This window comes from Akebia trifoliata, unplaced genomic scaffold (assembly GCF_017979445.1).
Source record: "Akebia trifoliata isolate Shusen 1 unplaced genomic scaffold, ASM1797944v1 Contig00095_ERROPOS300000, whole genome shotgun sequence".
NCBI classification, from domain to species: Eukaryota; Viridiplantae; Streptophyta; class Magnoliopsida; order Ranunculales; family Lardizabalaceae; genus Akebia; species Akebia trifoliata.
The window spans coordinates 225,201-239,709 of NW_028236846.1; the positions used below are offsets into that span (position 1 = coordinate 225,201).

At 35.6% G+C, this 14,509-nt stretch overlaps 2 protein-coding genes across 2 annotated transcripts; both read left to right on the forward strand.

Annotated features, from left to right (window-relative positions):
* Positions 1 to 1,171: 1,171 nt before the first annotated feature.
* LOC147381987 (3-isopropylmalate dehydratase small subunit 1-like) lies at positions 1,172 to 4,717 on the forward strand. The gene is made up of 2 exons (XM_086429720.1): positions 1,172 to 2,039; positions 4,503 to 4,717. The coding sequence occupies exon 1, from the start codon at positions 1,248 to 1,250 to the stop codon at positions 2,028 to 2,030; it is 783 nt and encodes a 260-aa protein (XP_086285846.1). The 5' UTR covers positions 1,172 to 1,247; the 3' UTR covers positions 2,031 to 2,039; positions 4,503 to 4,717.
* Positions 4,718 to 10,120: 5,403 nt separating this feature from the next.
* On the forward strand, positions 10,121 to 13,090 carry LOC147381988 (uncharacterized). The gene is made up of 4 exons (XM_086429713.1): positions 10,121 to 10,558; positions 11,461 to 11,707; positions 12,261 to 12,351; positions 12,666 to 13,090. The coding sequence occupies exons 1-4, from the start codon at positions 10,356 to 10,358 to the stop codon at positions 12,929 to 12,931; spliced, it is 807 nt and encodes a 268-aa protein (XP_086285839.1). The 5' UTR covers positions 10,121 to 10,355; the 3' UTR covers positions 12,932 to 13,090.
* The last annotated feature ends 1,419 nt before the right edge of the window (positions 13,091 to 14,509 follow it).

Consider the following 14,509-nt stretch of genomic DNA (forward strand, 5'->3'; position numbering starts at 1 on the left):
AGAACGACTAATAAGATTGATGACGGGAGAACACCTTGCTATTGCTCACCTTCAAAATATACTAATTCTTAGCTTTCAAACTAGTTGCTTGAAGCTTGATAGGATCCTTCTTCAAGTGTTCGTTGCAGGTTATCAATTTCTATTACAACAAATGTTAGTACCTTGATTAATAATGGAAACTTACTTGGAAATTATAGGGAAATGAAAAGTTTAATTTTCTAATTCGAAAAGTTTGGTATAATTGATGATGTTTTAAACTTAAGTTACTATCTTTTCTTTGACCAAGCAATTATTCACAATTTTTTTTTTTTTTTTTTTGTGAACAAAATCATCATCCCTCTCTCTCTATATATATATGGGTCCCGTTCAATGGCTAACTTTTTGGCAAAACATTTTTCAAAACATGAGTTAGAAGTTTTGGAATGGGTTGATTTTTGGTGAGGATGATCTCTACGGTTAGCCATTGAACGCTACCCTCTATATATATATATATATATATTAAATTGAATGCAAGATTTCTACCATTGAACTCCTACCAAACTCTCAAATTTAAAATTTAACAATGAAAAATAATCATTTTTAAATCGTGATTTTAAATCTCACCCGATATGTTTGACTTGTCTCTCAGTCTCGTTGATGGATGATATCGAGACGTATCGAACAAATCATTTCAATCTCAGATGAGATTTAAAACCATGGGTGCACAAGCTCTGATCCAACCAGTGCAACCTAGAGTGTTCGGTTCACTACTACTTATATAATGATTCAATGCTCTAGACGATACTCACAAGTATAAACTATCTTGGAGGCTCTCCATATTAACAATGTGGGCCTTGACCCAAGTATATCAAGGCTGTTGGGGATCATTTATAAATGGCAATGACACAATAGAAGCTCTTTTTTGGGGGTAGATTTCATTTTTTTGATTTAGGATTTTATATGAATCTAATCATAATTGTAAACAACCACTGAAATTGTCCCTTTTACGGAGCGTTAATGTCTTGTAATGTTGAGATTATAATTTGAGTCGTACTTTGTAATGCTAGAAGAGTGTATTTTAATCTTTAATTGGGAGTGTAATAAATAATTTAAGAAATTGGTGATGTAATAAGTAATATTTGGGCTGCCAATAGCAGCTCTCTCTAATAAAACCATTTCCTTCCAAGCTATTTTGGTCATCTATATCATTTTAGAGTAGAGTTTGTCTTTGTTCTGCTCTCTTCGTTCAAGTTCCCCAAGCAGTTTCCATGGCGGCGGCAGTGGCAGGAGCATCAGCAGCTCTAGTTTCAAACCCAAACTTTCCTTCTTCACATAAACACTCACCCAATCTATCTTTTATATCGTCTTTTTCAAATGTCAGAATGCCCACTACCTGTTTGATAAAATCTACCTTCAAACACTTCTCATCACCATCACCTCTTACTCCTATTCGTGCCACCTCGACTTCCTCCCCCACCACCTCTCCAACCCCCGCCACCGCCTTTCACGGCCTTTGTTACGTCCTACGCGACAACATCGATACCGACCAAATCATCCCAGCTGAGCACCTCACCCTCGTCCCTTCCAACCCCGACGAATACCGCAAGCTAGGATCTTTCGCTCTCATTGGCCTCCCCTCCACTTACCCCACCCGATTCATCGAACCAGGTGAATTACAATCGAAATACTCAATTATCATCGCTGGGGAGAATTTCGGTTGCGGTTCATCAAGGGAGCACGCACCCGTGGCGCTCGGTGCTTCTGGGGTCAAGGCAGTTGTGGCAGAATCTTATGCTAGGATATTCTTTAGGAATTCGATTGCGACTGGTGAGGTTTATCCATTGGAATCTGAGGGTAGGTTGTGTGATGAGTGTTCTACTGGAGATGTTGTTACTATTGAGCTTGCTGAGAGCGTATTGACTAATCATACTACTGGGAAGGTGTATGATTTGAAGCCTATTGGAGATGCAGGACCGGTTATTGAAGCTGGGGGGATATTTGCTTATGCTAGAAAGACTGGGTTGATTCCATCTCAGGCCCCTTCATCCTAAAGTGTTGTGGTAAGGGAGACTTGATTATGTGAAAATTCTGGCTCTTTACCGTTTCTTAATAATAGAATTTGTTTATGTTTCTTGGGATTATATGCCAGGTTTAAAATTTTGTCAAATGTTTCCGTCAAGTTCAAAATGCATTTTAGTGATAAATATTGTAGAAAAAGATATTTTAGGTTATAAAAGGGACCAACCGCTTCCAAATTGTGAAAGGTCCACTGCACCCCAACCTAAAAAAAGATACCTAATCTAATTTTTGGTTTTCATAAAATAAAATAAAAAATTCCGTCTTAGTCCTACTAATTATACATCACAAGAGGAAGTCTTTGCGATTTATTTCGACCCCACTTCATTTTTATATGCTCCCATTCTATTAGCATCATTGCTAATCACTTCCTATCACTGGCTTTGACAGATCAAGTGATGATTGCAACATCATGTTCATTAGGATAGATTTTAGGGACATAGTGGATTTGGAGGATAATGAAGGGTATAATTGATTAGATCATTTTTACGTTCTCAATCTTCTAAATAGAAAAAATGGATCATAATGGATAACATATGGAAGTTCTTCTGGACATGCTAGCTTTGACCTAATCACTATCTTTGCCTAGGCACTTTGTTTAGGAACTGGGTTCTTTGGCTTTGGTCACGAATGATTCACACTACTGAAATTCTAGGTTTTTTGGTGGACATTTTTGAGGAAGTAAAAGGAGGAGGTGAGGAACATGATGATGTATATTAAGGAGTGCAATATTGTTTTTTTGGAGTGCCCTTATGGGGTGCAAGGAGGACTTTTTAAGTGATAAAGAGCAATTTGCACTAGGCGATTTGCAACTAGTCTGCCCGTTAAAAAATATACAACTATTTTTTTCAAATATAATATAGTTTTTCTCGCCATTAAACATTTATAGATCTGTTCTTCCCATAATCCTATCTTGTTCTTAAGGTTTGAAGTTTGAAGGAGAGAGAATCTCAAGGTTAGGGATGAGGACAGAGAGTTTCACCCTAAAGGTTGCATATGATGAATTTGGGAATAAAAAAATCAAGGGTTTTAGACTAGAGGTTGAAGACAAGGACATTCAGATCATTTTGATTAGTCTCTTAGAGAAGACCAAGGTCAAGGGGCTATGTCATCATTTTGAAAACACAGGGTATCTCAAATTTTCATCAAAAGGGGAGAGGATCCATTATGTGGCTCCCTTAAAAGTAATCAGTATTTCTAACTTGTCCTCTCTTAATTTGGTTCCATTATGGTTCGGTTTGTCTCAGAATAGTTCAGTTGAAACATTGCGAGAAGAACCGGAACATGCTGGAACATTTTGAGGCAAACCAACATTCATCGAAACTTCAGTTCCAAATATGATTTTTATTAGAATGCTCAAATAACAGTACATATTGGTTGATACATTCCGAAATAGTATGATACTTTAACCATGATTTTGTGTTGCTATTTTCAGGTTTGTTTATACTTACCAATTTTTCACAATCTTCCTTTTATGTACTCTAAACTTGATGCAATTGGCCACTCTCCATATGATATTTAGCTATTGCTTCCTTTTGGATTGATGTGCAATGTTGGATTTGTTTGTCTTTGGATTGGATTTTGATCAATTATCTCCAATATCTTTGTCTAGCCTAAGAAGGGAAATTGATAAAGGAGAGGCCATGAGCCACTTTCAATATCATAATCTCAATTTTCAATTTAAAATCTCTAATTAGAAGGGTCACAATATTGCCATTTGTGATCCGATCTTTTTGCCCTAAAATGAACGAGGAAGGTTCAAAGATGACACAGATGGAAGTAGTAAGAAAATATATGAAGGAACATGCCTTGATAGAAGATATAGCTCATATAGAATTAAATTAAAAAATATAATTCATGTTACTGACCAGTAATTGGGATGAGGTGTAGATGATGATGATGTTCTCTATATCTTTTTGGTAGTTAAGCTAGATCAAGCCCGAATTTTTTGGCAAGTTGTGAGAGGTTAACAGTAATTTTGCAACTCGGAAGAGTTGGGTTTTTATCTTGATACATTCATGTTGTTTAATGCATATAACAATTGGAGGGGCTCTCCTGTTTGGGGTTTCAATACTAGCTTTCTTGGAAAATGGAAGAAGGGAAAGAAGAAATTAATAAAAAGAAAATTCAAGACTTTTTACTGTTAGCAGCTCACACATGGCATATGAAGGGTAGAAAGTTACCGAAGAATCATTAACAAATTCAGCTGCCAAAAATCTGATTAAAATGATAGGAGATGTGTGTTGAAAGATTATTGAGAGTTTATAATTTCAATCAGATGAGTTGCCTGATCTAGAAATCAAGTTTTACTCTATGTATTATTTTGCTCCTTTTCTTCATTTGTCGATATCAAAATTGCTACTACATTTTGGTCTTCTAAATTTAAGAATCTGTTTATATGCTATGGTTATTAATTGTGCTGATTCTATTTACATGTTTTGTCACAGGTTCAGGCTTCAAGAATTAGTACTAGTGGATTTTGTGACCCTTTTTCTGTAGGCTCTAGGAGCAGGAACTTTTCCCTTAAGTAATTTTATGTGTGTTAAGTGCGACGTCTTATATGTGAGTATGCTTGATTTGGGAGATGCTGTTTCGATATTTAGAAGTTATAAATAAAGAATAATCAGAAGACCATAAATAAATGTTACCACTAGACTTGTTATTTTTTTTTAAAAATTTATTTTCTGAGCCTTAATGTCATGGGATTATGTACCAGGATAATTTATAAATCAGAAGACCATAAATAAATCACATATATAGCAAAATTTATTTTTCGATTGTCATTTTTTGATAGTTCGGTATGAATTTAACACTGCATCATGTAAAATTGAGAATTTAATTTCAGTATTTGCAAAAGAGTATAGTAAAAAACCGATGCCAATTAGGAACTTAATTCTTAAAAGAAAAAATATATGATACCTTATATTAATTTGGTGCATACCCTATCATTATATTTTCGAGCTTGTGAAAACCTTGGTTTGGTTATATAGAATTGTAATTCATTAAAAATCCACACATAGGTTAGTTTTCCAAATGCATATAAGGTTTGGGTGCCTTCAACCATCTCTTTGTTTGTTATGTTGAAGTTGTAGGCCAGTTGTCTTGGGCTAAGTGAGTTTATGTTCGTCTCCCAAGCAACCATCATAAGCGGTATACCACTTGGCAAGGTGACGTGGACAAGGTGGCTACCTATGTTATTACCTTGGCTTGATTGGGTGGCTTTTTGTTAGGGTACTTTTGTTTTGCTTGAGATTGAGTATCTAGGAAGCTTTCTTTGGCGATTATCTTCTACTTGGGAGCAGTGACACATATTTGTGGCACTAAGTCTTTGTCGTTGGGTCATTGAGGAAAACTGTTGTTTCTAACTGGTTTCTTCTGGGGTCAATCCCTATTATGTTGATGCCGTTGTTCTGCCTTATTATGAAATTAGGGCAAATGGATCATGATCTTTGTGGGGCACATAAATGGCACCAAAATTTTGATGGAGTATGTTATTTTATTTTCCTGGGCTTTTGCTAGTAGGAGTTGTAGCTTCAAAGCTCTACTCTTGTTAGATGGCCAACTTGACAATGACAGTGACAAAATCTAGGATTGGCCGTATTGTCAGGCAATGGTTCGGTAAGATTTGGAGTCAACTGCGAGAATGGTGGATATTTTCTGATTTAATTGGACAGCATGTTATGCATTTAGAAGAAAATTGAAATACCTGAAGGAGGCAATTAACAATGGACCAAAGTGGTATTCATTATGGTGGCGCTTAAAAAGGATATCGTCATGGAAGAAAAATTGCTTACTATAAGAGAAACGAGGAAATTGAAGGCTGGGTCACAAAATTCAATAAAATTTTGTTGAATTTTGTAGATCGATTGAAAAAAATTAGTGATTAATTAAAAAATCGTCTATCTTGTCATAATGTCAATGATTTTCTTGAAGAATTTTTTTTTTTTCGAACTATCCCATCATCTTGTTTTTTCAGTTGACCCTTTTCCCCGATTATTTCTCAATTTTTTTCCCGAAACTCTCTCAAATTTATCTGAATTAACCGAACTGATCCCTGCTAAATAATTGCCTAATCCAAACTGGGTTTCTATATTGAAGGAATGTCAACCAATGATAGAAGTTAGATGTCATTTTTTTTCACATGGCCTATGATCGAAATAGAGTAAACATGTATCTAGGACTAAGAAGGTTCCGCCTTAGCGAGGTGGTAACCTACGAATGGCAATACCATAGGCCTGGGATCAAAACCCTACCTTCACTTCCTTTCACCTATCCCAAAAGAATGGAAAAGACATTAGCATGTTAGGGTTTTATCCCAAGTTACATGTTCAGCACAAGTTTTGCAGACCTTCCATTTTTTCCATGATTTCAGTAAGTCTTTGTCTATTTCCTTCAGTGAGTTTGTGTATTCTCTTTTCTTCAATAATGTATCTATTGAAAAAAATTGGATAATGCTGCCGCAACTCCAATCGTCAAAAAATTCATCAACACAAATAAGGGTAGTCAGGTACCTCATTATCGACATTTTGGCTGGTGTCTTACTTTTTGTTTGGTAGGTGGGCGCTTTGGGATTAGGCAAGTTTTCTAGAGGCATTGGACCATTTTTCAGTTTGCTTGTGGTGATCCTCATCAAGGTTTGGGTTTGTCATTCTCACTTGTGGCATTGTAGAGATTAGATAAGGTGGGGATTCTCAGGTTCTCAAGCAACATGTGATACATCGAGGCCATGCTGCCAATGCACCCAAAAAATTGCATGCTTTGGAGGCTTCCTCATGGTAATCTATGTTGGCAATACAGAAGCATTGAACATAATCACTAAGGTGTAAGGTGTACCCTCTTTTTTAGCAACCTTGCCCAGTCGTCCCCCACCTCAATGGAGTAACCAAATGTTTTCGAGTTGATGTGTGTCTCTGGCCACGGCCTATGGTAGTTTAATCAACATTGTTTTAGAGGAGTGAAGGGAGGATTTTCGAAAATGTTAGAGAGTGCTTTATTACACACAAGGAAATTGTGAGCCTGAGTGAAGGATCTCATCATGGTGTAATGAATCCCATATTTATCGATGTGCACGTGCACACGATGTGAAAGGGGGGGAAATACCCCTTAATCGAATTTTGTTTTTGTTGCCAAACTTTAAGGCTCCACACTTCCTATTAGGCGCTCCTCAGGGAATGGTGCCTTGGTCGACTCATAGATGCGTGTTCCACACTTGCTAGTCATGGGCTTACCATGCAATCTGTTCTATAAAGGTTCAGAGAAGTGTGGACTACTTTAAAAAACATCTAGAAGGTATTAGTAGTTACATGCAATATATAGTAGTGTCTAGTATTGTAACGTTGCAGCGCGAAGACAAGTTCATTCATGCTTATAATATCATTAGCTATAGAAATGTTACAAATGTAAACTAGAAAAAGATACTCTACTAGGCTTAAGCTGCAATTGTGTTGCAATAGATTTAAATTAAGCCACCTCATATGTTCCTAACACTCGATCTGTGACTCCAAAATGAACTTTGTTCATAGGGTTATATATATGGGGGCGGTTCATGGGATATAAATAAAAACATATGTAAAAACAATCATTTTTCAAAATTTTGGTTAGAAGTTTTGGATTGAGCTGATTTTTTGTGAGGATGATGAGAAGATCATCATCACAAAAAATCAGCCCAAGCTGAAACTTCTTGTTAAAAAATCTACTGTCGACAATTCTAAATCACTTTTGATAGCGTTAGAAGGTTCAATTTGGGCTGATTTTTTGTGAGGATGATCTTCTCGAGATCATCCTAAAAAAATCAGTTCAATTAGAAATTTCTAACTCATGTTTTGAAAAATTACTGTTTTAATATATGTTTTTACTTATGTCCCAGAACACTCCCCTATATATATAGGTTTGGGACCAGTAAACTCATGGAAGGGGAACTCACTTGTATGACACAATCCCAACCATGTAAACATGAAATCCAACGGTTGAGACTAGATATGCATCTTGAGAATCCATCACATATCCCTAAGATTTGTAATCCCTAAGATTTATCTCAACTGTTGGATTTCATGCTTACACGGTCAAGTTTAATTCTTATACAATCATATAAGAATTAAACTTCAACCATCAAGTCTTTTATATTTGAAACTAGAAGTAGTAAAAAACATATAATAATAATAATAAAAAGGTAAATATGGATTTACTTGTGGTTTAAACTTCAAAGATAAAACAGAATACTTAAAACTCATAATTTTTGTGTTTAAAAGAAACTAAAGTTTACAAGGAGATTGAAGATGTGAAAGAAAATAAAATTACACAGGCACATATATAATTATGAACATAAAAATCCTTTGGAATCATTCTTCTAAATTTGAACGGCTCTAATTGTGGACCTCCTTAAGTAAACCTACTAGTACCTAAATTTGGCACTCTTAAATGAACCTAATTTTCGAAATGAAATCCATCGAGACTAGCTGAGATGATAGGAAGTAATTGGGTATGCTCTCTAGGTCATGACTTCGAATCTCTATATACACATCTACAAAAATGTGACTACTTAAATATTGTAACACGTGACAAGGTATTAGATGGTGTGTGTGGATCAGGTATATTAGTCTCACCTAAAGGTCGGGATACTCCCTGGGTTTACAAAAAAGAAATCAATCAAAATCAATATATTCTTTTAAGATATGACCAAAATCTAAGGAAAAATAAGGTAAAAATTATTTTTTGAGAGTTGGTATTGGAACCCTAACTTTTACTTATTATACCACAATTACAAATAAAGAAATAAGTAAATGATTAAGAATAAGTAAAACTTGAGGTGTCAATAGAATCTTTCTCACGCTATTTTTTGCGTGCCAAATTTCTTGTGTGTGTGTGTTTTTTTGGGCGTGGGGATAAGGGGGTGGTGGGTTAAGATTTTATATGAGCTTACTCATGATTGTACGCACATTTTAAACAACTACGTGGAGTCGTTTGAACGAGTGTCCCAATGTCCAGTAATGTTTGAGATGAGGGAAATGCTTAAATGACAAAAAGCATTTACAGCGATTGTCGCAAGTCTGACATGGGATGTGCACATAACCATAGATGTGTTTCCTTGCAATACGAATAAAAACCATCTATGGTTATATATGTATATCCACGTTAGAATTGTGAGAATCACAGTAAATACTGTGTCACCCCAGCACAACTCTCGAGATAATAATTGTAGCCAAACCTTTGTAATATTTAAATGATGTGTTTTAATCTTTAATTGGGCTGTGAGAAATAATTTGAGAAATTGGGGTGTAGCTCTCTATTTTGTGTTTAGATAATTACAAAAGAATATATAAAAGTACTTTAACTAATATGATAATATCAGCACTACCTATATTTTAGTCCACTTGGCATGAAGAAAATTCACTCAACAGTTGACGTGGCCTTTGTTAATCTGAGTTGTTATGCTGCATGTGTTCCACGTGTCATGTTTTTTTTTTTTTATAATGCCTGTAGTACTTATTTCCCCTTGATCGTCACGTTCTACTGTATCACTTTTTCTAGGTACGTTACAATTTTCATATATTACAATACCACCTTCTACTTATTTGTATTACAAACAAAATACCATCTTTAGTGTAGAAAGAAAACAAATACAAATGCATGTAATGTGTAGCTTGGCCGGACTAATATTTTTCCAGCTGCAACCATAGATTGCCACTTATACAATTAAAACGAAAGACTCTTAATCATATCAATCATAGATCAGCTGAACTAACTCTTAACCGGCTAAGCCATAGCAAAGTTTACCTCAGCAGTGACTGATAAGAAATATGAGCAAATCGGATATTTCGGTGGAAAAGGTAGAAACATAGGAAACATTACATGCTTCTCGTACTATTTTACTTATCTTACTACATATCTTAATTTTCCAACTGGCACTTAAATCAGAACCATTCAAATTCTTGAGTTTCTCGAGGAAGATCTTCCTAGAAGAAAATGATTAATATTACTGGCTAATAAGACAAGAAATCCAATGAGCAAGGAAGATTTCCTCCTAATGTTTCCTTATGGAAAGCCAAAGAGACTTAAAGAGGTTTAGAGAAGCTAAAAACAGAAGAATAATTGGAGAAGAGAGAAGAAGATGAGGAAATCATTTGGTAGCAGTGGTAGAGGTGGGATGGGAGGAGGAGGGATATTTAGGTCAGTTGGTGGTGGTGTTGGGGGAATCCAAGAGACTTTTTCAACAGTAACAAGAAGGCCCATTAAAAAGCCCACTAACCACTTTTCTTTAAAATCCAAGTCTTCTTCATCATCATCAACTTCAGTAACTTCTTATGTTCCTGTTGTTACTACTTCTGCAACTTGGCATTCTACTTCATCTTCATCTTCTTCTTGCTTTTGTGACTCTGATGAGTGGGAATGGGAGTGTGTTGATGGAGGAGGAGATGAAGGAACAAGTGGATTTAATGATAGATTTTGTTTTTGGGCCTGTTCCCTCCAAAGATGAAGTAGAAGATGTTGTCTCCACTCTTCAACTGTAAGTTTTGGTTTTTATTTTTTTATTATTAAATAACTTTTTCATGATTTTTGTGATTCTTAAGTTTGGGTAGAAGATATATATAAAGGGAAATTAGTTAAAATAAATTGGGAACATAGAAGGAGAAAAAATAAATAAAAAATGAGTTATAGTCGTAGTGATAAAGTCGGGGTCCATGAAAAATACTGCTATGAAAGAATTGGTAAAAGTCCATAAAGTTGAAATAAATTTTAAAAAAATAAAATATATATTAATACTTATTGACAAAATTAAAATGTATATTTCTTATGTTAAACATAATATATATATAAAAATTAATATTAAATAAAATTATATTTATATATTAAATATAGTATTAAACAAGTTTATATTAAATATAATATAAAAATCTATTTTTCAATTTTTTTACAAATAAGTATTAAGTTTTCAATTCAAAGAATCGCAAATTCATCTCTGATTTTTACAAAAATTCAGAGAATTTGGTTGCTAGAGTTAAGAGTAAGACTTATTTTGCTGACTAGCATTTGGGATAGTCTTGATAATATGACTCGCCAGGTGGCATACTCAGTCGACTCCCATGACTAGTTCGGGACCGTAGATCTGTATGCCTCAGGATACACGATTGCACTTTCCCATAAAATAGTGCATCCTGAGGGAGCCATGTATCATGAGGTGTACAGATCTATAATTCCCGAACTTGTCCATGTCAGGGAGTCAATTGAGTATGCCACCTGGCGAGTCATATTATCATGACTCTTTGGGATATTAGAGATAAAATATGAGGACAGACTAGGGGGAGGAGTGATAGTGGTGTTGAAGGGATTTGAGTACATTTTTTGTTTTGGCATTGGAGTAGTATAAGCTTGAAAGTTAAGTTTGTTGACAATGGTTTGTACTTGTAGGGTCCTTGCAGCCCCCATCTCATTTCCAGGGCTCGTCGAAGATGTATTGTCCTCTAGCTCAGATAAGGACCTACCGAACCAAGTTATTTGTCCAATGGGTTTGACGAACGAAGTTTTGTCAGCTGGAGCAGAGTTGGATTGGATTGAGCCAGCCCTGCATATTTATGAACCAAAAATGTCAAATTCTCATGGACATGAAAGGGTTTATGATGCTTTTCAGTTACTGCAGACAGATTCATCGGTTCAGGTTCCCTCTTTTTAAAAAAAAAATAATTATGTTGATTGCTAATGGAACTTAACATCTCTAGCTTTTGTATCGTTAGTTCAATTATTGGAGTTTGTGGAATTAGGTATAGCCTGCTAGAGTTTGATATGTTTATTATATGGCTTCTAGTTCCGCCTACTAAAGAAATGAGTACTGATAATCTGACTTAGGCATGTGGCAACTCAATCGACTTACCTGACGTGACTGGCTTGGGAACCGTAGATGAGCTCTCCTCAAGATACAGAACTACAATTCCCCATAAAAAGTTCAGTTTTTTATCCCAATTAGAGCACATCTATGATTTCCAAGCTTGTCACGTCAGGTAAGTCAATTGAGTATGCCACGTGCCTAAGTCAGATTATCATGACTTTAAAAACATCTATGTATATCACATGGACACTTCAAAATGTGTCATATCTATGTCAGGCACTTCATCTTGTGGCCATGACATACTCTGGCAGTGTCTCTGCTATCAAACAACCCATAGTGCTTCAAGTAATTATGTATGATTATTAAGGATTCCAATTCTACGCAGAGAATTGTTGTTTCATTATCCACCGATAAAGCGGTGTGGGATGCTGTTTTGAACAACGAGTTAGTACAAGAGCTTAGGGACTCCTACACAGGTTCGTATCATAGAAAACCCAATGAATCCAGTTTTTTTTTTTTTTTTTTTTGGCCGTGGGGACCTCCCCCTTGGGTGGATACACACCAGTCATTTGAGGTTATCAGTTAGATGATGTCTGAATAATTCTCTATCCATTTGATTGCTCCAAAATGGCTTGTTAGAATGACTTAAATCATCGTGGAACAGAATATGCCTTTCATGCGCTTAATGAAACTAAAGTTTTCTTGATAAACTGAATGAAATTACAACAGTGCTGTCTTCATCTTTTACTTTTTTTTCGATTAAATGAAATAAACTTCATGGTCCATACAGCCGGGAATTGTAAGCTTGGGGACTCTGAAGAAAGCTTTGTTGCGGCAAAGGGCATTCTGAGATGTATTTTGGACAACACTAAGGCAAAAGTGAAGGACTTGTTTGAGAAAATCACAAAGCTTGTGAATGAGATGCTTCGACCTTCAAACAGGGAGATAAAACTAGCAACAACCACAAATATGTTTGAGAACAACCTGAGATACTCTCTGATGCTCTCTGTTGTTGTCATCCTGATTGTGGTTGTGACTCGGGCCAACAGGGTCTGATCCATAATCCGACGACATTACAGCAGTAATCTCCATTGGGTGGCTTTTATAGGTAGTAGTTGCTCATTGGGTACGTCTAGGAATCAACCTTTTTAACTTAGAAATGTAAATGTTAAATTGGTTTTGTTTATGAACTTCAGTAATTGCATTTACAACGCAAATTGAAACACATCTGTGCACAGAGGAGAGTAGTTTGAAGCTTGAAGTTTGAACTCAAACCATATTAATGTAAAGGATGATCTACTATGCGGTTGCATTATGAATGCGGCCTCTGGGAAATGATGAACAAGAATATGATTCGAATAGAAGGTGTTGCGGTTGAAAACCCCATTTATTTTGGGCAATCAACATATCACAAAGATGATATAGTGAGAATAATGTACAAAATCAATTTTCATATTAAATAAGTTATAATTTTTATGTTTAGGTAAAAATATCTCTAAGGCCACAAAAAGAATGGTTTGTGTTGTTGGCAACAATTCAGAAGATGTTATAAAATTATGAAAGGCACTCTGAAATTGTATTTGAGACGAAGCTTAAAAGAGAATCTAGAAGTCATAAAGGATCAAATTCAGAGGAAACTACTACAAAATTTTGAATGTTTTCCAATGTTGAAATCGTTTTGATTTTTCTCCCAACTGACATATCACCTCTAAAGATTTTAAAACTTGGATAAGCCCAGAGATGACCAAGTGGGAACTAACACTAAAATGGAATCGCCTCACATCAACCCGAATTGAAAATTTATTCAATATCATTGGTTAAAATCTGGAAGAACTAAAACTTTTGTCAATTTTACCAAGACCTGTGACCGGTTTACTCATGGTGGTGCCACTGGTCTATGATCCATATGTTTTGTGAAAAGGTTTCAAGATTGCCTTCCTGTGACATTCCATGACTAAGGAACTCAACTCCGAAGAACCTCTTGCATGATAGTTTCAACTCCACGAGAATGATGAACCAACCAAATTTATATATGGACCACACGCCAATAAATAAGACCATTATAGAAGTTCCCTATATTAGTATAAGTACATCAAGTTTCTCTTGAAAACCTAGTACTCGACATATACAATAAGTACTCAGAATTTTCATTCATTTGCAATTATGAATCCAACTAATCCGGAAACTGTAGTCACAGCTATCATCTTGGAGAACCTAAATCTGTGATACCAGAGTCCAGGAAGTCACGTGTGACTTGTATCAACCACATAATCACAATATGCAAAAGAGTTACCACAAAGCTTTGATACACTTCAACATGTTCAAAGAAAATTGGCCTCATTGGATGTTCTTGATAAATTTATCGTGAGCTCAGACAGATGGTACACCTACCTACTTCAAAGCAAAAAATTTCCCCTCAAACCATTGATTCATCCTGCCAAGCATCACAGACAAGATTCATGTTTTCCATCTGAATCAGTTTTTCCCTAATACATTTGTTCATGGGATTTCAAAATTTTCAACAAATTTCGGGGTTATTGCTTGAAGACCTTTTGGGGAGTTGAGATTCAGGATGAGTGGATTTTTGGTGGATTCTTTCACATCGGGTCATGTAATACTCTCAGGTGGTCATCT